Raw genomic sequence first — 27,044 nt, 5'->3', positions numbered from 1 at the left:
GATCAAATCTGAGTAACATTTACGTTTGGGCAGAAAAGCCCAGTAACCAGCACTGTAGTAAAGTAGGTGTGAACTGTATCGTTTGGACTGGGGAAAGGCAAACCAGGACTGAGGGGCACTTGTCGAAGGTGCGTTTAGCTGTATCTGTGAAGTTTGAATATTACTGTTGCGCTAGGACTCAAAATGTATTTACACGTTACATGGAAAATGAAAAATTATTTCAAAAATTAAAAATTTTACTTAAAAAATTAATCTTGAAAAAAAAATCTATAGACTGTCAAAACCGATACAATGTACAACACCAAGACTGAACACTGATGTGAATGATGAACTCTGGGTGATGATTAAATGTCAGTGTAGGGTCATCAAATGTAACCAAAGTACCACTGTGTTGAGGGGTGTCGACAGCGGGAGGCTTTGCATGTGTGGGGAGTGGAGGGACATGGGAAATCTCTGTCTTCCGTTCAATTTTGTTGCGAACCTAAAATTGACAAGTTTTACTTCTTAGAGAAACTGAAAAAAAAAAAACCCTCATCTAGGCAAATAATAGCATGAATGTGATTAAAAAATTTTTAAACTTTTTGAGAAAGCTGTAGGCTCACATGTAATTGTAAGAAATAACTCAGGGAGATCCTGTGCTCTCTTCATCCAGTTTCCTCCAGTGGTGACATCTTGCAAAATTACAGGACCATATCACAGCCTTGACATTGAGAGAATCTACTGACCCCAGTCAGGTGTCAACCAATTTCAGACATATGTTTATTTCATTATGAGCATTCAAAACCCTTTTTGGTTTGAAATAATTATAGATTCACAGAAGCTGTAAAGACAGTATAGAGGTAAGTCTAATAAGGGATTTATATCTAGAACACAGGAAGAATTCTTACCACTCAATTATAGAAAAGACAAAAGATCCGAAGACATTTCTCCAAAAAATATATACTAAGGGCCAATAAACATGTGACGGTATTCAACATCATTAGGCATTAGGAAAACAGAAATCAAAACCACAGTGGATAGCCCTTCACATGGTGGATACCCCTTCACAGCCATTAGGAAGCTATAATCAAACAAAAGAGGCAGTAAGCGTTGGTGTGGATGTGACGAAATCAACGTTTCATGTGCTGCTGGTGGGAAAGTAAAATGTATTCGTTTTGGAAAACAATCTGGGAGTTCCCAGAACGTTAAATATAATTACCAAACAACTCAGAAATTCCATCTCTAGGTATATGCCCAAGAGAAATGAAAACAGAGGTTCACACAAAAATTTGTACACAAAGGATCGTGGCACCATTATTCGAAATAACCCCCAAATGGGAACAACCCAAATACCCAACAAGGGATGAATGAATAAATAAAATTCGGTATATATCCATAAAGTAGAATATTATTTGGCAAGAAAAAAGAATGAAGTACTGATACATGCTACACGGATGGGCCTTGAAAACATTACGTCAAACAGGCTGGTCACAGATGCCTGATAAGTGAAATGTGAAATGTCCAGCACCGGGACATCTGCTGAGATGGAAAGCTGGTGAGAGGCTGCCTCGGGCTGGGGGCAGGGACGGGTGAAGACAGCAGGACTGGGGAAGAGACGGCTAAGGGCTGGCGAGCTTCTTACTGGGGTGATGAAAGTGTCTTAAAACGAACCGCAGTGACAGATGTGCGACTCTGGGAATACACTAGAAAATCACTAACTGTATATTTTCAAAGCTGAACTGTATGCTACGTGAACTACAACAAAGCTATTATTGGAAAAAAGACAGTAAGGGAGGTCAGGAGGTCCTGCTTCCCTATTTTCCCCCACTGTTTACATCCTAATGTCAACAGTCCAGTACGGCACCTAGGAAACTACCACTGACGCAAAGTGAGTGCGTGTCACGGTGTCACACGGAGATTCATGTGACCCCAGCACAGTCAGGATTCAGAACTCTCCTGTGCTATACCTTTACGGTCACACCACCCCTCCCCTACCATTCCCCCTAGGTCCACTGGTTTGTTCTCTATCTGTATAATTTTGGCATTTTGAGATTGTTGTATAGATAGAATCACATGGTGTTTGAGGGGTGGGTAGTATGTGTCCTGAGATTGGCTTTTTCCACCAAGCGCAGGCACAATGCCCTTGAACCCATCCAGGCTGTTGCATGAGGAAGAGTTCTTTCCTTTCCGTTCCTGGGCAGTTTTCAACGGTGCCACAGTCTGTTTAACCATTTAGTGCCATTTGTGTTGTTTCCAGCTTCTGGTTATCATCAAAATTTGCTATAAACACTTGTGTACGGATTTATGTGGAGACACAGGTTTTCAATTTTCTGGGATGAATGGCCAGGAGTGCAAGTGTTGGGTTCTATGATACGTGTATGTTTAGTCTTTTTTCTTTTAAATATTTTAATTTTTTAATTTTTATTTCTTTTTTTCTGGGAGGGGGGAGGTAATTAGGTTTATTTATTTATTTAATGGAGGTACTGAGGATTGAACCCAGGACCTCGTGCATGCTAGCATGCGCTCTACCCCTGAGCTGTACCCTCCCCCAGTGTCTATGTTCAGTCTTTATGAAACTGCCAAACTGTTTTCCAGAGTAGCTCAGTGATGTGTGTGACAGGTTCTACTGAGCTGCTCCCCAGAGGAAGTGGTGAAATATTTGAAATAACCACCTAAACCTCTGGGAAAGGTCTTTAGGGCAAACAGCAAATGCAGAAACATCTATTCGAGCAAACCTACAAAGTGTGTAAGAACAGCAAGCCTGCGGTCACCGAAGCGAGGCCCTTCCCTCCCTCCTCCTTCCTCCAGTAGATACCCCACTCCAGACCGTTGCCGCCCGGACCCAGGGCCCCTCTCCTCCAGAGGCTGAGGGCAGGGCTCCCCTCCCAGGAAGAGCGGGGCATTTCACACCTCTGCTCCAGGGCTCTGTCCCAGGGCAGGCTAACTCATATGGGGGCTCCCTCCTTCTGTTCAATCCCCACTTCTGGAACGGAGACCGTACTGGGGCAAGGCGGCTGAGAATGCTTCTCCCGCCTTGTGAAACGGTGGCTTCACACTAGGAGCAGCGAGCCCAGTGGACTCCAGGCTGCTCCCTCCTCCCTTCCCTGAATGCTCGTCTTGGAGCAAACTGTTACTGGGAGGGAAGGCTGCCACTGTCCCATCTTCACCAAACCCCTCCATCTCCAGGGCCCTGGGCGCAGAGAGTCTGCCTAGAAGGAGACCCGGGAAGAGTGGAGGGGGCAGTGAAGGGCAGTGTGAGGAAATGTGCAGAGCTACAAAGACACAGCCCAGACTGTGGGCTGACTAGTCTGCAGGAGAGAACAGAGGATAAGGCGGCTGGCAGGAGCTCTCCTGGGGGTAGAGCAAATATCACACACTGAACTCACAGGCCATTCCGGCAGGGAGCTACAGTACGATGGGGTGAGTCTGCAGAGGAATTTGTGTTCCAGGGCAAATTCCAGGACTGCGTTCTACTGGATCAAATGGCAAGCAATTAGTGCAGTTTATCAGCTGGATGTGGTCTGGGAAACAGTGGGAGAGAGCCCTACTAACGTCACTGTCACCACAGGACGACTGTGGGCACACCCAAAGCTACGCCTCCCTCAGGAGTAACACCAGAGGCTTAACACTTGGTGGTGCCGATCGGGTGGAGGTGATTAGATTTCACTACAAGAATCCAGCCGGTCACTAAACAAATAAACAAGCAAATAACAATAACAAGTCTTGCAAGAGGTGGGGAGACTGGTACCCAGAGGTCCTACAGGGTATATTATCTAAAATGTCCAGTTTCCAACAAAAATTATGAGGCACACAAAGAAACAGGAACGTATGACCCATACATGGGGAAAAAGAGACAAGGCACCAGAAACTGCTTGAGAGAGTGACCAGGTATCAGATTTATCAGATTTCAAAGGAGCCGTAACAGGTAAGTTCACAGGATGAAAAGAAAGCATGAGCAAAGAATTAAAAGAAGGTGTGATCATCATGTCCCATTAAATTGAGACTATCATTAAGAAGACAGAAATGATTCCTTAAGAAAAGAACCAAATGGAAATTCTGGAGTTAAAAAGTACAAAAGTGACACCAGAAATTAACACAACGTTGTAGATCCACTATATGTCAATAAATAAGTAAGTCAATAAGAAAAAAAATCTTGCCTTTGGTTAGATATTAAATTAAAACAAATACAATGAAATTCTCAAAATCCAGTAGAGGGTCTCAACAGTAGATCTGAACTGGTACAAAAGAGAATTAGTGAAGTTGAAGACAGATGGATAGAGGTCAGGCAAGCTGAAGAACTGAGGGAAAAAAGAAATGAAGAAAAATGAACAGGGCTGTAGGGAAATGTGAAACACCATTGAGAGCAGCAACACATGGTAATGGAGTGCCAGAAAAAAAGAGAGAAAGGAGAAGAAATATTCAAAGAGAAAATGGCTGAAAATTTCCCACATTTACTGCAAGACGATCACCTATATACCTGGGAAGCTCAAGGAGCTCCAAGTATAAGAAATGAAAAGATACTCACAGACACACCACAGTAAAAATGTTCCAAGCTGAGAAAATCTTCAAAGCAGCAAGAGAAAAAAATGAAGCATCCCTTACAAGATAGTGGATGAAATTAACAGCCGACTCCTCAGAGGAAACAATGGAGGCTGGAGGGCAGTGGGACAATAGATTCAAAATGCTCAAAGGAATGTATGCGAGATCTAGTTTCTCCACATCCTCACCAGCACTTGGCGTCATGGGTATTTTTAATTTCCGCTCTTTTGGTAGGCATCTCAATTTAAATTCCTCTAACAGCTAGGGATAAACATTTTTTAAAAACTAGATTTCATTGTTTTCTGTTCCAGGATCCAGGTAAGACACCACATTACACTTCCTTGTCATGTCTCCTTAGACTCCTCTTGGCTTGCTGGTTTCTCAGACTTCCCTGGCTTCTGATGACCCTGACAGTTTTAAAGAGTCCTGGTTAAGTATCTCATAGAATGCCCTTCTATTTAGATTTGTCCAATGTTTCTGTTAGGATTAGACTGTGCTTACGGTTTTTTGAGAGGAGACAGAGAAGCCTCACTGTGAAGGGCACGTACTATTAGCGTGGTTCATTGCTACTGACACTGACCTTGATCACCTGGCTGAGGTGACATTTATCAGGTGCTCCACTGTAACGTTACTCTTCCCCCACCCTCTTCCACACTGCACACTTTGGATGAAAGTCACTACACAGCCCACACTTACGGACTAGGATTCATGTTCCCCTGAACATCTCAGTGGCTTGCCATCCATGTATTCTCTTTGGTGAAATGTCTCTTCATGCCTCTGTCCATTTTCTAACTGGATTATTGTTTTCATTTACTGTTAAGTAATGAGATTTTCTAATATATCTTAGACATGAATCCTTTATGCGATACGTGGTTTGCCAGTGCTCCCTCCCAGTCTAGAGCTTGCTTTTCATCCTCCTAACAGGGTCTTTCACAGATACAAAGTTTTTATGAAGTCCAATTTATTGTTTTTCTTTTATAGATGGTGTTTTTGGTGTCATGCCTTAAGAACTGTTCACCACACCCTAGGTTCTCTTTGAAAAGTTTCGTAGTTTTGTATTTTGCATTTAAATCTATTATCCATTTTATCCATGTTGAGTTAGTTTGTATAAGGTGTGAGGATTAGGTTGAGGTTTTTTTTTTTTTTTTTTTTTGGAAAACATTTGATGCCCAGCACCATTTGCTAAAAAGACTCTCCTTTCTCAATTAAATTGCTTTTGTGCTTTGCTCAAAAACCAGTTGGGCATATTTGTAAGGATCTACTTCTGCATTTTCTATTCTAATCATCTACACATCTATCCCTCTGCAAATATGATGCTGTTTTGAGTCCTGTAGCTAAATTAGATTTATTATTGGTAAGAATGATTTCTTGTTTTTCAAGACTGTATTTTAGTTCCTGTGCCTTTCCACATAATGTTTAGGATAAGTTTTACTGTATATAAAAACCTTTGTGATTTTGGTAGGAACTGTAGTAAAAGTTATCGATCAATCGAGGGAGAAGTGACATCTTTATGTTGAGTTCTTCCAATGGTGAATGCTGTAGGTCTCTTCATTTCTTTAGACCTTCTTTCATTTCTTTCATTGGCATTTGGCCATTTTCAGTAAACGTGTCCTGTATGTGTTTTCCTCGATTTGTACCTAAGTATATCATTTTGGGGAGATAATTATAAATGATAGTATATTTTCAGTACATTTCCACAAGTTTATTCCAGGTTTCTACAAATACAGTAGATTTTTGTGTGTTGATACCATATTCTGTGACCTTGCTGAAATTATTTATTAGTTCCCAGAGATTTTTGGGGGTATAATCCTTGAGATTTTCTGTGTAGACAATAATTTTATTTGCAAATAGAGACAGTTTTACTTATTCCTTCCAATCTGTACAGCCTTTTATCTCTTTTTCTTGCTTTCCAGGGTAGCTAGAATTTCCATATCTATGTTAAGTAAGAGCCGTGAGAGAAGACAGCCTTAGCCTTGTCTATTTGCTAATCCCGGGTAGAAAGCATTCAGTCTTTCACCATTAAATACAATGTTAGCTCTCTCTTTTTTTGGCAGATCTTTTATCAAGTTGAAGCAGTCTTCCTCTTTTCTTATTTATGAGATTTTATCATGAAAAAGTTCTCAATCTTGTCAAGGAAATTTTCTGCCATCAATTGATATGATCATGTGATTTTTCTTCTTCTGCTTTCACTGTGGATTGAACTGCTCTCTCCAAAAGGTATGTTATAGTCTTAACTCTTGGTACCTGCAAATGTGACCTTATTTGAAAGAGGGTCTTTGCAGATGTAATCAAGTTAAGAAGAAGCCATACTGAATTAGGGGTGGCCCTAAAGCCAAAGAGTCAAGAAACACAGGGGAGAAATGCTACATGGAGATGGAGGCAGAAATTGGAGTAATGTGGTTGCAAGCCAAACAATACCCAGGGTTGCTGGCAATGACCAGAAACTAAAAAGAGGCGAGGAAATACTCTCTTCTACAGTCTTCAAAGACGGCATGACCCTGCTGATACTCTGATTTTGGGACTCCTAGTCTCCAGGATTGTAAGAGAATAAACCTGTTGTTTTAGGCTGTCTACTTCGTAGTTCTCTGTTGTAGCAGCCCTGAGAAATTAATACAGCCTATTTTTTGAGGGGGGGATTAGGTTTATTCATTCATTTATTTTAATGGCGGTACTGGGGATTGAACCCAGGACCTCGTGCATGCTAAGCACACCCTCTACCATTGAGCTATATCCTCCCCCCTCTATACAGCCTATTATAATAACAGTGAATTAAACTGACTTTCAAATGCTGAACTAGCCTTGCACCACTGTAACAAATCCCACTTGATCAAGGTGTAAAATTCTATTTATGTATTGCTTGATTCAATTGGCTAACGCTTTGTTAAGGATTTCTGCCTCTGTATTCATTGAGGAATATTGATCTGTAGCTTTCTGTCTTTGTACTCTGTCTCATTCTTGTATCAGGAAAATTGGTGTTGATTCTTCCTTAAACGTTTGGCAGAATTTCTCAGTAAAAGTATCTGAGTCTGGAGATTTCTGTTTGGAAGCTTTTAAATTATGGATTCAAATGATTTAATGGTTATAGGACTATTCAGATTGTCTGTTTCTGGTTGAGTTTTGGTAGTCTGATTTTCCAAGGAATTGGTCTATTTCATCTAAGTGGTCAACTTTGTAGTATTTCCTTATTACACTTTTAATGGCTGCATAATCTGTGGTAATATCCTGTTTCATTCTGATACTCATGATTTATGTCTTCTTTTACCTTCATCAGTCCTGCTAAAGATTTATTAATTTTACCAATTTTTTCCAAAGAATTCGCTTTGTTCACTGATTTCATTATTTTTCTGTTTCCAATTTCACTGATTTCTGCTACCTTTACTATTTTCTTCCCGTCCTTGCTTTATGTTGCTCTTCTTTGTTATTTTCATTTTCATTCGGTTTTTAGTATTTTTAAAAACTTCCCTTGAGATGTCCTCTTTGACCAGTTATGCAGAAGTGTGCTGTTCAACTTTCATGGCTTGGAGGTTTTCCTGTTACTGCTCTGCCACTGATTTCTGGTTTGTTTCCCATTATGGTCAATGAAGATACTGTATGTGATGTCAATTCTTTCCAATCTGCTGAGGTTAATGATTCTGAGTGTGGTCCATCTTTACTTGTCCTGGGTGCACAGAGCATGTGTTCTGCTGCTGTTCAAGTGTTCTGCAAACGTCTGCGTGATGCTGGTTGGCTTCCTTCCTTCTTTCCTTTTCTATATCCTTGTTGATTTTCTGTCAGGCACTTCTGCCAACTGCCAAGAGCTGCTGACGTTCTAACTATAACTGCACGTTTGTCTATCACTCCTTTCAGCTGTTTTTGCTTCATGTATTCTGAAGCTCTTGGTTTTTGTTGCCTATATATTTTTAACTGGTATGTAGTGTATTTGTCTCTAGTAACTGTCCTTCCTCCGAAGTCTACTTTATTTGATATTAATATAACCACTCTTGTTTTTTGATTAATTTTTGCACTGTATATATTTTTCTATCCTCTTACTGTCAATCTATCCATATAGTGTATCTGAACTTTCTCAGAGACAGAATATAGTTGGAACTTTGGAACTATTTTTTTTATCCTCTCTGCCAATCTGTGTTTTTTGTACAATTTTAAAAGGTTACTTTTCATTTACAGTTATTACAAAATACTGGTTATATTTCACATCTTGTACAATACATCCTTGAGCCCGTCTTACACCCAACAGTTTGTACCTCCTACTCCCCTAACCCTTTACTGCCCCCCCCCACTGGTAACCATTCATTTGTTCTCTGTATCTGTGACATAAGTGATATCATATAGTATTTATCTTCTTTGTCTGACTTATTTCACTTAGCATAATGCCCTCCAAGTCCATTCATGTTGCTGCACATGGCAAACTTTCATTCTTTTTTATGGCTAAGAAGTATTCCATTGTGTATACACACCACATCTTCTTTATCCAGTCATCTGTTGATGGACACTTAGGTTGCTTCCGTGTCTTGGCAAATGTAAACAATGCTGTTATAAACTTTGGGGTGCATTTTCAAATTAGTGTTTCCCTTTTCTCCAGAACACTCCTGGGAGTGGAATTGCTGGGTCAGATGGTAATTCTATTTTTAGCTGTTTGAGAGACCGCCACACTGTTTTCTACAGTGGTTGCACCAATTTACATTCCCACCAAGTGTGTACAAGGGTTCCCTTTTCTCCACATTCCCATCAGCATCTGTTGCCAATCTGTACTTTAACTGGTATATTCAGACTATTTTTGTTTAAGGTCATTACTGACATGTAAAGCTAAGTCTGCCCTGTTATTACTTGTTTTCTGTTTGTTTCCTGTGCTTCTTGTTCCCTTTTCCTCTCTTCCTTCCCTCCTGTGAATTACCTGTTTTTAGAATTCCATCCTGATTTCTTTATATGAATATGACTTTAAAGTTCAGCCAAAGCAGTTCAATTAAAGTTTAATAGTCAAGAGACTTGGAGGTGGGGAGGGTATAGCTCAGTGGTAGAGTCCGTGCTTAGCATGCATGAGGTCCTGGGTTCAATCCCCAGTACTTTCTCTAAAAATAAATAAATAAATAAAATTAAGTTACCTCCTGCCACCAAAAAAAAAAAAAAAAAAAAAAAAGAAAAGACTTGGCACAAGGTGATAAATACGTACATATCCAAAGAGAAGATTCAGGAATTACTAATATTTTCAGCTGTCAAATTATCTTTCTTGAGATAGCTCTTGAAGAGTGAGTCCCAATAAGCAGTGAGAACCTTCTAACATGGCTTAAAGTGTCACCAGGGAAAACTGTAAGTATTTTATTGCTAGGATGGAATTCTCGTGGTGTGGAGAAATGTTTAGCGGCTCAGGTCCTGCTTCTGCCAAACCAAAGAGGGTGTGAAATCCCACCCTCTTTTCAAAGCTTGGGGTATACTTGTGAGGAAGAAAAGCTGGGCAGTGCAGCCCCCTCTGTGCTTCCGTCCAGAGACAGAACCGCCAGGACTTTCACTCTTGCTAACAGGCACGAGTCAGTACCATCCAACTCAGACTCATCTTGAGGGTCAAGGAAACCCTCAGAGAAGTTTCCAAGTAGAGTTTATATGAGGGAACGGGAAACACAACCAATTCTCTGAAAACATAACCTTTCTGTGCAAACAATTATATCTGAGATTAATGATAGAAAGTCCACAGAAATAGTTGCAGATATTTGCAAGGTACCATTAGCCATTTTTATCACATGTGTGTGGGTTTATTAGGATGTTATTCTTAAGCTTAACAATAGAAACATTTACTTAGCGCCTGCCCTGAACCATTCCAAGAGCTTCACACATGTTAAACAAAAGGTCTTTTGGAAAATAAACTTCCTGGGGCTTATGACGCCTATATATCTGAGTATCCAAGGGACTACTGTGGACTGCTTCAAATAATCTAGTGGGCTCTTCCCCAATGACTCTGGGGGCTAAGGGCTAAGGAGGTCGTCTGTCACCACCTGGGGAGCTGGTAACACATGAAACTTAACTAAAAGCAATGTTGTCACTTACTCCCTAGACTGAGTGTCCGATAAAAGTGCACATAGCTTTCTGAGGCAAAGGATAATTTTCCAAATTTTATACTCAACTGAATATTTTGCTTAAGTTAAACACTGAAGTCTCAAGATTTCATTTTATTATTATTAATTTTTTTGGACGGGGGAGGTAATTAGGTTTGTTTACTTACTTACACATTTGTTTTTATTGGAGGTACTGGAGATTGAACACAGGACCTTGCTTGATAAGCATGTGCTCTACCACTGAGCTCTACCCTCCCCTGCTAAAGTCTCAAGATTTTATAACAAAAATTTATGGCTCTTTTTGAAACTGGAAAACTGTGATTCTGTCTTTTTATTCTACTGTGGTTTCAATACAGCCCAATGAAAGACCAGCCACCTGCATGAACACTGGACATTTCTGGGGAGACTGACCTTTGACCCGGACGTCGCTGTACCGCTGGAAGTGGTGGTAAGCAGCTTTCCAGGGGTTCCGATAGTGGCGGAGCAAAGTGATGGGGGGTCTTGGACGCACGGGAACATACCTCACACCTTCTTCATCTATTCAAGAGAGAAGAAAAAGAAGACATTGAACAGCTTATTACCTATCTGCAGCAACCCTCCCGGGACGGCTCCTGCAGGTGAGCTCCAGCGGGGACACAGCCCCGGGTGGGACACCTCCAGCGGGACTGCAGTGGGGAGGAGTCCGGGGACCAAGCTGGCCGAGCGGGCATTACCGATGTACTCCTTGGGAGGAGACTTGCGCTTCTCGGCCTTCACCAGGAGGCTCTTGGCAGCGGACTTCTCGTCGTCGGTGCTGTTGGTCTCCATCATCTCCCCCTCTTCTGTGGAGATCACGTGCTGCTGCTTGCGCGGCTTCTTCCTCGGGGAGGCGCCCGGCGGCAGGTCACTCGGCGGCATGGACAAGTTGTTAGCCAGCAACGCAAGGGATGGAGACACGGTGTTGGTGGCCAGGGGAGGAACTGCTGTCAAGGGAGAAGAGTGTGCACACGTGTGAGAACCCACACACGTCGTGGGGAGTGTCAATGGTGTCCATCCATGTGGAAGACTGACAGGAAGGCAAGCTAACGCTGACTGCGTCCTCCCGCGTGCCCAGCACAGTGCTAAGCACCCTAACTGTGGCAGAGGCTGACAATGGTTTCCTAACACCTCAGCCCCGCCCCCCCTTAGCACAAGTGAGGAGCCCTCCTGGGAAATGGGTGCACGCAACTCAGCGGAAACTGCATTTACTAGTCTCCCTCACAGTCAGGTATGGCCGTCTGAAATGCAAATCCAAGTGCTCTGTAGCATTTTCAAGAGGTTTCCTTAAAAGCAAGAAGGCATGACCCACTCGTCTTCTTTCGGTGCCCCTGGGACTCAGATGAGATAGCTGGAGTTCCAGCAGCTATCTCGAATCAGGAGCACGAGGGTCAAAGGCTGAGGGTAGTAGGGGCCTGGATCTCTAATAATTTTATGGAGTCCACATACCATCTCTGGACTGTTTGCCTCAGGATCTGCTTCAAGGGAGATGACAAAAGCTTCCACTTTCAAGCCACTAGTTTTCAAGCCTCTGAGCATTAATTTCTAGGCGATAGCCCATGAACTCATATACTCTTACAAATAATCTGAGCAAGCAGGCATTCTATTATCCGCCAGCTGAAAAGATGAGAAAACGCGGCACAAACTGCGCGGGCAGGAAGCAGGTGAGCTGGGGGTGGACGGAGGCGGCTAGCCTCGGAGACTGCACTCCTGAACCACTGCCTCCAGACAGACGGCATTCTTAGGACAAAGTCAACAATGTGTTTTCGGGCCTCTGTGGATCACGTACCCAGGGAATCACAAATCACAATAAAAGCTCACCTCAACTCTTGCACCGCATCCGGGCCCATCCTTTCCCTCCACACGCTCCTCGGCCACCCACTCCCCATAGTCATACCCTAAGCCCTGTCATCACATCTCAGCTTCCAGCATCTGAGTTTCCAGCCCAAACCAACCACCCTTCCAGGTCACTCCTCTCAGTATCTCACCTCCAACACTTCCTTGACATCAGAAATTATTATCCAGTAATCACACCACTATTTTGCTGTCTCTCATCCCTCTAATGTCCCCTCCCTCCTCTCCCTGGGTTTTAATTCTCCCATCAATTTGATTTGCTTTACTCATTTACTGTCCCCTCTCTTGCTTCACTGCGCTCACTGAGCAAAAGGACAACAGCTTAAATCCAACTCTCCAACTAGTCTGCACCTATGCAGAGGGATGGACCAGAGAAAGACACGAAGCAGGGCTGATGGGGCTCAGGTTAGCGTGCTCACCGAGCTTGGGTGGGCCGTCGCTGCTGCTGGACAGACCCCCATGTCTGCCAAGTCATTCACTCTCTACACCTCCAATACCATCCTCACTCTCAGCTCATGACCCTGCTTTCTACTTTACTGGAAGAAAAAAACCCCAGAAATAATCAGAAGGAAATGGCTGTAAATTCCCACCACGTACAGCACCTGCCTTACCTGCATGGTGACCAGGAATCTCCTGTCTCTCAGTGAAGGTGGAGCCCCACCCACTCTCACCTCCTCAGACCCGGCTCCAGGACTCTCATCTCTTCTCCCTGCAGCACCAAGCCTTCCCGCCCTATTCCGTCACTCCCGTGAACACACAAATCCTACTTCCTCTCGGCATCATTTCCCTTCGGGTACCGAGTGCCCTTCCTTTTGCTATTGCTTTATAACAAGCCCCTCAAGTGCTGTCTCTGATACTCCACTCCCAGGAATTTTTCTTTTGAACCCACTCCCCACCCTGCTGTGCCCAACACCATCACATGGAAGCTGCTCTTCTCCAGATCTCCACAACCATTGTGTTGCTAAGTCCATCAGTCGCTGCTCGGTCCTCACCTTCACTGGTCTCAACAGCTGGGACCCTTTTCTCTGTAGTATTTCTGTCCTGGCTTTCCAGAACATCACCAACTCCAAGTTTTGTCCCTGTCACTCCGGCCCCTCCATGCGGTCTCCTTTGCTGGCTCCTGCCTCTGCTCCTGCCTCAAAATGGTGCAGGGCCCTGAGGCTCAGTTCACAACTGCTTCTTTCTTATCAGCACTCATTCCTCCGGTGATCTTATCCAAGCTCGTGGCTTGAAACATAATTCATACATACAATGACTACCCCCCAATTTCTACTGGCAACTTAATTTTCTTCGAAAAGCTAGGCTCAGGGATCCAACTGCCTACCTGGTGAGTCCATCTGGAGGTCTGACGGACACCTCGAGCTCACCAGAGCAAAAACTACCCCCCCTCCCCGCCTACAAACGCCGTCCCTGCAACCTGCCCCTCAGCTGATACCTCCGTCACTAAGACCCACAACTTCACAGCGGACGCTAATGCCCTTCTCTCACAGCCTCCAAGCTGTAAGGCAGTCCTCTCAGTTCTGCTTCAGAGATCCACGCAGGAGCTGTCTGCTTCAACCACCTCTGTTGCCACTTCCCCGGCCGAAACCTTCACCCGCTCCCTGCAAGTAACGCAGCAGTCTCAAAACACATCTCCCCACCTCCAGCCTCGTCCCCACGGTGTTTCTGCACAGCGGCCAGGGCTTTCTCTTGAGAGGAGAGGTGACCTCATGTCTCTCCTCTGCTCAAAACCCTCTAATGACAGGTCCCCCTGCCACCCTCGGCAAAGCCAAAGTCCTGGCGGTGGCCCAGAGGCTGTCACCGCCGTGACCCTGGTTCTCTGACCTTGTCTCTGCCACCCCCTCCGTACTGAGCTCTCCTGCCTCCGCCTCCTTGCTGCTCGCTGAGCACGGCAGACGGGCTGCATCTCAGGCTTCTGCACTTCCTGCTCTCTTGGTTTCAAAAGCTCTTTTTCCAGGGATCTTCGTGGTTAGCATCTCTTTAATGTCCCTACTCAAAGATCGTTTCCTGAGTAGGGCTTTCCCTTTAAACTCTTTAAAAAATCACAGCTCTCGCCCTAGCTTTCCCTCATATTTGGCCCCGGCTGTATTTCACTGCCTGGCACCCTTGCTAGAATATAAGCTCCCAAGGATGGAGGTGTGTTTGTTTTGTTCAAGGTGGTGCCTTCAGTGTGATTCTGTTTTTTCATTCTACTGTGGTAGAACAAAGTCTGGTGTGGAGCCTGCAGCTGAGGAAGGACTCCTGCTGGCTCCCTGCAGAGAGAGGTGAGGGGAACTTTCAAGAACGACAGATGCACAGCAAGGCGGGGACCACCACATCACTCCTCCGAGGTTATCCACCGTGCCTCTCCATGGAAGCGCGGAGACTACACGTGGGTCCCACAGGAGGACAATGCAGGCACCATAAATGGAAATAAAGAAGCCAACGAATGAACAGCAGGTTTAAAACCTGCAGATGCAGCGTGGCCACATCTCTTAACTAAGCATGGGGCACGGGAGATGGGGACCTCCACACAGAGAGGCAAGGACGGGGGCGCAGGGCCACCACAGTGCAAAGCAACTTGCTATCCACTTTGGCTTTGTCTGTATTTCACAAATTTCATACCCTGAATGTTACTTTTGTAGTCAGGAAAGATAAGATTTCACAACACATTATTTAAAAAACCCAGAAAACAAAATAGAGAATCTCCAAAGTGACCTGCCTTTCACAAACTGGAAGTTTAGAGCTGAGAAGATGAGGGGAAAAAGGTAATGAATAGTTTTAAGAGTTTACTAGTCACAAGATCATCAAGAGACGATTTTCAACAAACTTACGTTACTGCATACGCAAGGCAACAAAAATCGGTAGGGAATAAGCTATAAATTAATCAGCATTTAGCCATGACCGTATCTTGAGTCCCTTCAACATGACAGCATTTAGTTAATGCATACAGAATCTATGTTTAAAGATACTCTTGTTGAAATGATCTTTCTCATGACTTTGTAAGAGATAAAATTAATTATAAAAGGGCAGCAAAATGGATTTAGTTTTCAGAGATGCTTGATACTTTTTCTATTTATGAAAAAAGAATGAAATGCAGATTTAAAAACGGGCACCAAGGAGTCAGACTCCCTGGCTGAGGGTCACATGAGAGTCTGGACTCTGAGGAGGGTGTGGATAAGGGGAAGGGGCCACTGCCAACAGAGAGCATCTGAGAGTGAACTTACCGGAAACCGGCCTCATGATGTCCATTGGTTCCACTTCTTCCTTAACTTTTATCTCAGGTACAGGAGGGCCCAAGACGGACGAGAGACTGCCACCCACAGCTGCTGACGGCGGAGGGGCGGCGGCAATGGTGGTGATGGGTGGATTGACAGGGACGGCTCCGGGAATGGTTGGAAGGGCGACCGCCGGCTGGGACGGGGGACTAGCTGCTGCGATCATGGTTGGAATGGTCGGTGGGGGCTGCTGAGCGGTGGGTGGGACGGCGATGGTGGGCTGCTCATTGTTTTGATTAGCCATGGTCTCCATAGACACAGTGACAGGAGTGGCCATTGATACGTGGATTTCTGACTTGGGTTTGGCACTGAAACACAGAAACAAAGATGATAAACAACAAGGTCCTTCTGCAGAACACAGGGCACTACAGTCAACACCCTGTAATGGCCTGTAATGAAAAAGAATAGGAAAAGGAATATATATACATGTACAAATGAATCACTGTGCTGTATACTGGAAGCTAACACAAATCAACTATACTTCAATTAAAAAAAAGAAACAAAAGCAAAGATGATGTAGCAAATGACAGAAAACTGCCTTAATCTGCAACATCTCAGAGGATGAATATTTGCCCAATTCAACACATAGCACAACTAAAACTCTATTCCTTGATTCAGCTTTCATTAGCTTCATGTATTTCTTCCTCCAAGACCTCCTTAACGTATATGTTGCCTTAAGAGTTTTTAAAAAACTTAGTTATACTCACACTTTGTATGTAGCTCCTTGTAAACCTATTTTTTATAAAAGAGGAAACTCATGCACATGGCGAAGATCCAAAAGAATACAAATTGAAAATAACTTCCCTCCACTTCACACACCCAGCCCTCTACCTAGGGACACCATTCTTATAATTTTCCAGTATGTTTTGCCAGAGACTCCAGACATCGAAAGTAACTACAAATACAGTGTTCAAAAATGTATATCCTATTCTTTCAGTTTTATAAGAAGAATTCATTCATGTCACTACAAATTCTTCTTAAACATTTTCTAAGTAAATTTTTCATTTAATAGCTATAAAGGTTTACCTACTTACATTACTACTGCTGAAACTTCAGAGTATCAAAAGCAACACATGACAATACCCTCAAGTTCAAGGCCAAAAACAACTGATTTCTATGGACAAAAAATTCAATATTGACCCAAACCTCACACCATATGTGAAACTGAACTGAACATGGATCATAAATCTGAATGTGGAAGTATGGAACTTTCATAAGAAAATACAAAAGAAAACCCAAGATCACAGTTCTTAGACATGATACCAAAAGCACAATCTATAAAAGAATAAGCTGATAAATTGGGTTTCATCCAAATAAAAAACTTTTGTTTTTGCTAAAGCCCATTTTAAGAGGTTGGAAAGACAAGGCATAGATTGAAAAAAATATTTGCAAAGCACATACTTGGTGAGCCCGAGGCCACTATGCTAAGTAAAATGAGCTAATCACAAAAACAAACACAGTCGGCCTTCTACATGCGCAGGCCCTGCACCTGCAGATTCAACCACAGTGAACTGAGAATATTTAGGGAACAAAACAATTCCAGAAAGTTTCAAAAAGCAAAGCTTGAAGTTGCAGCATGCCAGCTCCTATTTACACAGTATTTACACTGTATTAGGTATTATAAGTCACCTGTAAGTCCCCTAGAGCTAGGAGGGTGTGTGTAGGTTACACGCAAATAGTGTGCCGTTTTATACAAGGGACCTGAGCACCCAGGGATTTTGGTACCTGCAGGGGCAAGGGTCATGGACCAATGCCCTGAGCAAACTGAGGGATGTCTGGACTGCAGGACTCCATTTATATGAAGTACCCAGAGTAGCCAAATTCATTGAAAAAGGAAATAGAAAGGTGGTTCCCAGGGGCTGAGGGGAGGGACAATAGGGGGTCTGTAGTTACAGCTCTTCAAGGTGAAAACGATCTGGAGATCAAATGCACCACAGTGTGAATATGCTGAACACCACGGAAACATACACTTAAAAATGGTTAAGAGGGTTTAAAAAAAAAACAAACCCAAAACACACCTAATAGAGGAATTATATTCAGGAGATATAAAGAACTCTGTAAACAGTAAGAAAACAAACAATCCCATTGTAAAATTAGGGTACAAGACACGAATAACACACTTTGCTAAAGAGAATATTCAGACGGCTACTAAGCACGCAGAAAGATGCTCAACACCATTGGCCATTAGAGACAAGCAAAGCAACGCTCCGATGACAGACCACCCCCAGCCACACACCTGCCGGAATGGTGAAAACACCTTTCCCTGTGGTACCAAGCGCAGGAAGGATGCGCAGCAACTGTAGCTGCGAAAAGCCCTCCGAGCACTAACAGTGAGCTTAGCAGGGCTGAAGAACAAAAGTGTCTCATGTGTTGCAGGTGTGAATTTAAAATGGTACAGTCCTGGCCACCTCTCTTGCTCCCTCCCCTTCAGAGACGGCCCGCACCCTGTCTATGGAGTGTGTATCTACTTTTACTCTAACCTGAGCTCCCAACCCCCACACGTCATGGCCTTTCTCTTGCCTTTGGAAACAGCCTACACTCTATGCAGTATGTTCTCTCTCTAAATAAATCTACATTTACTTAAAAAAAAAGAAAAAAAAAAAAACAGTTTGGAGGTTTCTTATACAATTCAAAACAAATACACATATCATGCAACTTAATTTGGCAACTGCACTCTTAGGATTTCTATCTTAAAGAAATGAAAATGTGTGTCTACCAAGAACACTGTACACAAACGTTCACAGCGGCTTTTTCTGTAATAGCCCAGAACTAGAAACAACCAGAGAGAGAAATTCTGGTACATCCACATGACACAACACTACTCATCCAAAAAAGAACAAACTGCTACAAGGCTACCACTTGGATGACTCTCAAAAGTACTATCCTGAGTGAAAAAAAGCCACGTGTGTATGTATGTATATATGTATATGTATGTGCGCGCGCACGTGCGCGCGCACACACACACACACACACACACACACAGAGAACATGAGGGAATGTCTTTGTGGTAATGAAACAATTCCAGAGTCTGATTATAATAGTGGTTACAGATCTAGTCATGTGGTAAAATTCCAAAGCAGTATATGCCAAAAGGAAAAAAAATGCATTTTAAAAACTGATGCCATTCTAATAAAGTCTGCAGTTAATTCAGCAGCATTATACCAATGCCAATTTTTTTCATTTTGAAAATGTACTAGAGTTATGTAAGATGTAATCATTGGGGGCAGCTAGATAAAGCGTATTACGGGAACTTTCTGTACTATTTTTGCAACTTCTTTTGAGTCTTAAATTATTTCGGAGTAAGTGTTTTAAAAATAAGGATGGCGTAGAGGTTAAGGATTATTCTAGAATTCAAGAGAATTAAAAGATAAAGTAACCAAAGACATCAGCAAAAATATGGGAGTTAGGACCTCTGAAAATCCTCTTTCATAAAAGCAACCGAAAACTGGCCAAAAAAAAAAAAAAAAAAAAAAAAGTCAGAAACAACTTTTTCGTAACACCAGAAATTAGCTGAAGGTTTTCAACAATTTGGCAAAATTATTCAAGAAAATAGGCTGAATCTTAGTGAGAACAGTAAACTGTGTGGCGTGTTGACTTGAACTGCTGTTTTCCATTCTTCCAACTCCATGGAAGGCTTATCAGCCAACAGTCCACACTCACAGGGAAAACCAGCCAGAGGGGCTGGAGCCACTACAAACCCTCTTTACCAGAGAATTATCGTTACACGACCTGTCTGGTTGGTCCAATTTGCAAGACTGTCTTATGTGACCTGACTTGGAGCTTGTCAGTGCAAATGCCCTTTCTCTTAGGGTGTTTCTGGAAAAAATCAGAGGCAATGGATCAGCTTCCTGGCTGACTGAGATGATGGTTAACAGCCTTTTGGGTAGGGCAAACAACAAGCTACCCCAAAACCTAAAGGAAATGCTGGAGAATGAAATATCCCTAGGGGCTCTGAAAAACTCTGACTGTTTCTGGCAATCCAGGAGGCAACAAACACATAGCTGTGGGGCTGTGTGCACACCTGGGGCCGTGCACATGCCCAGGAAAGAACTGAGACGGCCCTAAGCTCTCACCTCTGGCTGACCTTGAGGCCCTGTGCAAAGAGGAGGAGAAGGGCAAAGCAGAGCTGCAAACTGCCTGCCCGCGTGTTGATGGGGGACCCAAGACACACACAGCCTTCCTTGGTAAAGACACAGAGACTTACTGGTCCTAGGCATTAAAGAAAATCTGTTCTATCATCAGCTGACTACACAGTAAACCAAGCAGAGATTTCAGTGACCACACTAGACAAAGCTAAGGATTTTAAAGAACTAGATCAGAGAAGTCACTAAACAAACAACTATAACTACAACAAGCAGGTATTTTCAGATTTGCCACATTATACAGTTTAAAGTCCAGTTTTCAACAAAAACGTCCTGAGGTATGTAAAGTGACAGGCATTGTTCAGAAACAGGGAAAAAGCAACTCATGAAATCGTCACTGAGGAAGCACAGATGTTAGACTTACTAGTCAAAAGAATTTAACTAAGTGATTTTAAATATGTTCCAAGAACTAAAGGAGATCATGGCTAAAGAATGGCATGAAATGATGTCTCAGCAAATTGAGAATGTCAATAAATTGATAGAAATTATTAAAAAAACCAAAAAACAAAAATTCCAGAGTTGAAAAGTATAAAAGCTTAAAGAAAAAAAAAAAAAAAACACTAGAGGGTCTTCAAAAGCACATGTCAGTGGGCATAAGAGACAACAAACTTGAAGACAGGTCAGTTGAGATTATCCAGTCTGAGAAAATGAACAAAAATAAAATTAAAAAAAAAAAAACCAGGATGTAAAATAAACAGAGCCTAAGGGATCTTTGGGACAGTAATAAGAATACCTAGGGATTACAGGCACGATGGCGGAGCAGGACGCTTACAGCTCACCTCCCCCACAAATACACCAAAACTCACATCTACGGACCCACTCAGCCAACCAGAGCACCTGCCGAACTCTGAAAAAACATTGCTCTCTTCGAAAGACAAAGACGCCAAAAATCTGGTAGGAAAAAAGGAAAAAGGAAAGAAGAAAAAGCAAAATAGTGCGGGACCGATCCCACAGGGAGGGAGTGGCAAAGGAGGACTGACGCTCGTTCGCTGGGTCTCCCCCCACCAACGGAGAGGTCAGTGGGATGGAGGGGGAGCCTCCGAGGCTCAGGTCTGCCCCGAGCACCCCTTGACCGGGTGTTAAATGGGCACAAAGGGTCCCCGCGACACCCAGCCCGAGACCCGAGCTGGGAGCTGGGGACCGGGACAGGCCGCCCGAGCTGGGTGGAGGACGGGGGAAGACGCACTGAGGCGGCCCCGGGGGTCTGCGGGGGTCTGCGCACTGTGGCTGGGAGGGGATACGGAGCAGAACAACCTCGGTCCCCCATAAATTGCGAAAAAAGCAAAACAACACTCCTGGTGTGGGCTAGGGGGAGGGGTGCAGTAGCCTTTGTCTCAGAACTGCGCCGCCATTACTGGCGCTTCTCGCCGCGCAGCCACAGCTGCCACCTCCTCCTGTGCGAGCGCCCGGGCGGGGGCGGGGCCGAGCCCTGAATCCGCACCCAGGGGCTCCGCAACCTCCTAGGCAGGACTGAGACTTGTTTACAGCTAGAGGCAGATAGGATCTTTCTGCCCTGGCACCTCAGAAAACTCGCGCCGCCAAGACAAACAAGGAGCTAATGATTTGGCACAGAGCAGAGGCAGGGCCATTCCGCAGTCTTCCCTGAGCCCGCCTTCGGAACACCAACCCGAGGCGGAGCGGGCATCTGCACAGAGCAGCGGAGCAACCGGCGCCAGGTAAGGGCGGGTGGAAACCCGCATTCCTGGCAGGAACGCAGCACCTGACCACGTTGCTGGGAGGGGGCGCGATCCGCCCACCTGCCTCCCCTGAGCCCAGCATCTGACTGCAGCATCGGGAGGGGGAGTGACCCGCCCACCCACCGGATAAGAGCTCAGCCCCTGACCCAATGTTGGGAGGGGGCATGATCTGCTAGCGGACAGCCGCTGGGAGCAGCACAGATGAGGGTGCCAACAAAGGGCTTCTGGAAACAGCAAGCTGAGCTCGCGAAACAGGGCAAAGACACAAAGACCTCTCGATAAAATCATTAAGAGCACAGCGTCACCAAGAGAACTAGATAACTGATACTCCTTAAGCCACAGTGTCAGAGAGATATGAGCAATATGAAGAAGCAGAGGAACCACTCCCAATTAAAAGATCAAGAGAAATCCCCTGAAAGCACGATCAAGGAAATAGACATTGATGGCCTACTAGATCAAGATTTCAAAAAAGGACTGATCAAAGTACTGAAGGAACTAAAAGAAATAGTGTTTAGAGATATAAAATATGTCAAAAATGAAATAGAAGCTATAAAGAAGAACCAAGTAGAATTAGTAAACTCATTTGCTGAGATGAGAGCTGACCTAAAGGCCGTACAAAGCAGGCTAGATAATGCAGAGGAACGAATAAGTGACCTAGAAGACAGGACAACAGAAAGCATCCAAACAGAAGAGCTGAGAGAAAAACAAATAAAAACCAATGAAAACAATATAAGAGACCTATGGGATAATATAAAGTGTGCCAATCTATGCATAATAGGGGTTCCAGAAGGGGAAGAAAGAACAAAGGGAATTGAAAAGGTATTTGAAGAAATCATGACTGAAAACTTCCCAAACCTAAAGGAATCAGATATTCAAGTACAGGAGGCTCAGAGGGTCCCAAACAGGAAGAACCCAAACAGACCCACACCAAGACATATTATAATCAAGATGGCCAGAGTCAAGGATAAAGAAATGATCCTAAAGGCAGCAAGAGAAAATCAAACAGTGAGTTACAAGAGAACCTCCATAAGGCTCTCAGCTGATTTCTCTACACAAACACTACAGGCCAGAAGGGAGTGGCAAGATATATTCAAAGTCCTGAATGAAAAAAAGATGCAGCCTAGGATACTCTATCCAGCAAGGCTATCCTTTAGAATAGGAGAGATAAAGAACTTCACAGACAAGCAAAAACTAAAAGAGTTTAAGAACATTAAACCCATGCTAAAACAAATACTGACAGGTCTACTCTAAACAGAAAAGAAGCAGGATGCTACAAAAATGAGAAACTCATAACTGGAAAGGAAATAACTGCCATGAATTACAAAAATTGTAATTACATATTACAAAATTGTAAAAGAAGACATCTAAATCATTAAGAGTGGGAAAGGGAAGCAAGAAAAGCCATTGTGGAAAACAGTATGGAGATTCCTCAAAAGACTAGGAATAGACTTACCATAGGACCCAGGAATCCCGCTTCTGGGCATAAATCCAGAAGGAACCCTACTTCAAAATGACACTGCACCCCAATGTTCATAGCAGCACTATTTACAATAGCCAAGACATGGAAACAGCTTAAATGTCCATCAACAGATGACTGAGTAAAGATGTGATATATTTATATAATGGAATACTATTCAGCCATAAAACCCGACAACATAATGCCATTTGCAGGAACATGGATGTTCCTGGAGAATGTCATTCTAAGTGAAGTAAGCCAGAAAGAGAAAGAAAAACACCATATGAGATCGCTTATATGAGGAATCTAAAAACAAAACAAAACAAAACATAAATACAAAACAGAAACAAACTCATAGACATAGAATACAAACTTGTGGTTGCCAAGGGGGTGGGGAGTGGAAAGGGACAGACTGGGATTTTAAAATGCAGAATAGATAAACAAGACTATACTGTGTAGCACAGGGAAATATATAAACAAGATCTTGTGGTAGCTCATGGCGAAAAAAAAAAGGACAATGAATATATACATGTTCATATGTAACTGAAAAATTGTGCTCTACACTAGAATTTGACTCAACATTGTAAAGTGACTATTACTCAATTAAAAAAGTAAAAAACAAAAAACAAACAAACAAACAAACAAACAAAACCTAATATACACATAATGGGAGTCCCAGAAAAGGAGAGAGGGGCAGAAAGAATATTTGAAGAAATAATGGCCAAAATCTCCCCAAATCTGGTGAAAAGCATGAATCTATACAGGTATCCTGTGCTTGTCAAAAGTGCGCTTTACACCACTTTGCTTTTACAATAGACCTTCATTAGTACCTGTTTTCACTAACTGAAATAAATCCCAAGAGGATTTTCGCTTTCATGAAAAAGGCTAACAGTGGTAACAGCGTTCAGCATTTGTTTTGCAGTGAGCTGTTTTTTAGAGGCAGTGAGCCCCGAGCTCCCTCCCTGGGAACTACACTCAGCATCTCAGCATCCAGCTGCCACTGCTCTGAACTGTCTGAGCATCTTTGCTTTATGTTGATGTATTCTGTGCATCCCTTAGCAAATGTGTCCTAAGGTAACTGCTTCACTGCTTTATGCCATTTCAGTTTACAAAAGGTTTCACAGGAACACTCTACCTTCAGACAGCAGGGGAAACTTCTACACCCAAAAGTTCAATGAACTCCAAGAAGGATAAACTAAAAAGAAACCTACAGCTAGACACATCATAATTAAATTATCAAAATCCACAGGAAGGGATTTAAGAGTGAAACTCTGTAATTAAACTGCACCAAAAAGGGTAATATATGACCAAGTATTAAAATAGTTAAATCTAGTTGAATAATATTATTTTCTCTATTTTCCTCTACATTTATAGATTTTCATATTAAGAACTTAAAAAGAGAATGCTGTAAGATAAAATTGAGAATACTGCCCACAAACAAAAGAGATTTCCAATTAAAAATTCTCCCAGTCATTATATTATCTAAGAGTGTGGTAGGACTTTTGTTTATGGGAAGATGCCATAGATACAACTTTCCTATTCCTCTTGCGAAGTACAGCTAAACGTCACAAGTGTTATGTATAAAACGAAAAAGCTGCTGAAAGGTGAAGAGCAGACAGACCGGCTGGGACCTCAGGATCCTTCGAGTGACACAGCAGTGAGTTCCCTGGATTTCCTTTTTGCCTCATGTATCCCAGACTGAGTGCTGAGGAGCTGGCACCCAGAAATATCAAAGGGGACAGACAGAAATCCCAAGGAAAGTCTCCCTCTAACCAATGAACCAAGAAAGAAGCAGCTCAGCAAGATGGAGAACTTTCAGACAATGATGGCTCTCCTCCAGTGAAACACCCTGGGAACACCGTGGCCCCACCCCCATTCACTCTGGCAAAGGCTGTGGAGGACCCAGACCTCCACACCTGCCAGGCTGTAACGACACACCTTAATCCTCCCCCATCCCACTCCTAAAGCTGTACCAAAGGGGCCCAAGCAGGGAGCCTGGATTTCAATTCCCACACTGGTGCTAGTAAGGCAATGCTCCCTCCCCCAGCTGAGGAGGACAGCCATAACAAAGCTGTATATGCAGCTGACCCTTGGACAACGTCGGGGTTAGGGCACTACCTCTGTGTAGTGGAAAATTCACATAGAACTTCATGATCGGCCCTCCATACCCGAGGTGCTCCATCTGCAGATTCAACCAACTACAGATCTCTAGTAGCGTAGTGCAGTATTCTAGGACGTGGTTACTGAAAAAGATCCGTGTAGAAGTGGACCTGTGCAGTTCAAACGTGTATTGTTCAAGGGTCCACTGTGATTCCAGCGTTCATAATACCTAAAATGTCCAGGCCCAAACAGAAAATCATTCGCCCAATCAAGAGCCAGGAAAATCACAACTTGAATAAGAGATGAATGACGTGGCAACTATCTGACAAGCAGTTTAACACAGGTAGCTTAAAAATGTTTCAGGAAGCAATTACATACTCGCTTGAAAAAAACAGAAAAATCTCAGTGAAGAGATCAGAAGAGATCAAAACTATAAAAAGAACCAGGTGGACATTACAGAATTGAAAAATACGTATTCTTTCTCTGCTACAGAAGATATGCTCTCACAAACTAAGAGGAAGTAAATGGGCTCCAGGTGCTGGGTTGACGGGAACTCAGCACAGACAAAGGAGGCACATGGGACACGAGCTGAGCTGGGCAGCAAGTCTAGAGGGCAGCCAGTGCAGACTGGAGGGATGTCATCGAGAAGAAATGAAACTGACAGAGGCCTGACAGGGCAACCTGTATTTGGAGTTTCTCTATAGGATTGGTGGAGAGTTGGAGGATGACTCAGTGACTGGCTAGGAAAACCTAAGCTGACGTTAGCAGAAGCCTTGTAGTGCTGTGTAACTTCTTCTAAAACTCAATTTTTATATTTGGCTAGCTTTTGGATATACTTTCTAAGTCTACTGTTTTACAATACTTTAACTTTCCTTAATGTTTTGTTTTGAATCAGTATTGACACGTTTCAGAAGATGTATTGAGCAGGCTCTCCCTCCTTCCTTTAATCCATCCATGGCCATCTCTGCACAATACCACTCCAGTTCAGTGTTTTGTTGAATCAAAATTGCCAGCACCACACAACACACTGATATTTTTGGGTACCACTTAAAAATACATTAATTAATGACAGAGCATTACCATGCAATCAATTTAAAGTTATATATTGATTTCAGAGATGTGACATGTACGTGTTTGATCTTACTTGTATCATAGTATGTCCTACATGGCTTGTGCTTTGTTTCTTTTAAAATTTCTGTTCACTTTTTTCATTTCTACCCTCTACGCCTACAGCATTTTCTGTTGTAATTTCGCCTTCATTCTCTGATGGTTTCTTCCAGATCTTTGCTGAGTTCTGTCAACTCGTGTGTCATCTCTTTGTCATTTCTTCTTGGGAGTCTTTGCATTTCATCTTTGTGTTTTCCTTCATAGAAGCGGTGGTTATTTCATTAAGTAATTCATGTTCGTAGTCAAATAGTTTGTTACAAATGTCACCCGTCCCCTGTAAGCGCTTTTCTGGCGAGCGTTCTTACTGAATGAATGAGTCTATACTGCTGCTCTTTTCCGACTTGTTAGTTATCCTCACATCAATCCGTCTGTTACTACTCATCAGTGAGTGAGCCGGGCTGTTGCAAACAACAGCCATTTACATGACATCCTCTTTGCCTGGGCGTGTGGGCATGAGGACTGCTCTCTCCGCTGGGTAGTTTCCGCAGTCCAAATGCTCTCTCCTTCCCGGTGCCACAGAAACAGACTGCCTACTGCAGAAAGGGCCAGCGTGGGTACCTGTGTGGGGCCCGACCCCCACAACTTCTCTGAACCATCCTAAGCCCAGGAAGGCGTCTCCCTCCTCACCCACGTTTCTGCACACGCTGCTCATGAGGGATGTACTTCTGTACTTTACTGTGCTCTTCACCTTCAGAAACGCATTTTTTTCTTTTTACTACTTTAAAAGTCACTCCATATGCTACTTTGTTTTAAGAAAAAACATTTTAAACAATGGAAGATAATGTATAACATCT

General features: G+C 43.3%; 1 protein-coding gene across 9 annotated transcripts in view; it reads right to left on the bottom strand.

Annotated features, from left to right (window-relative positions):
- SAP130 (Sin3A associated protein 130) overlaps positions 1-27,044 on the bottom strand; it is a 72,366-nt gene that overhangs the window by 2,839 nt on the left and 42,483 nt on the right. For 7 of the 9 annotated variants that reach the window (XM_031451190.2, XM_064484661.1, XM_064484659.1 and 4 more), the window contains 3 exons: positions 15,638-15,996; positions 11,276-11,524; positions 10,974-11,099 (listed from right to left, as the gene is read on the bottom strand). In XM_031451190.2, coding sequence (XP_031307050.1) covers positions 10,974-11,099; positions 11,276-11,524; positions 15,638-15,996 — 734 coding nt within the window. Of the gene's footprint in view, positions 1-8,809; positions 9,585-10,973; positions 11,100-11,275; positions 11,525-15,637; positions 15,997-27,044 lie in introns of those variants that run through there. The other 2 variants (XM_064484667.1, XM_064484660.1) reach the window with 2 other exon arrangements.

This window comes from Camelus dromedarius, chromosome 4, assembly GCF_036321535.1.
Source record: "Camelus dromedarius isolate mCamDro1 chromosome 4, mCamDro1.pat, whole genome shotgun sequence".
NCBI classification, from domain to species: Eukaryota; Metazoa; Chordata; class Mammalia; order Artiodactyla; family Camelidae; genus Camelus; species Camelus dromedarius.
The sequence above is the reverse complement of the archived record's forward strand: the minus strand, read 5'-3'. Positions and strand labels throughout refer to the sequence as shown.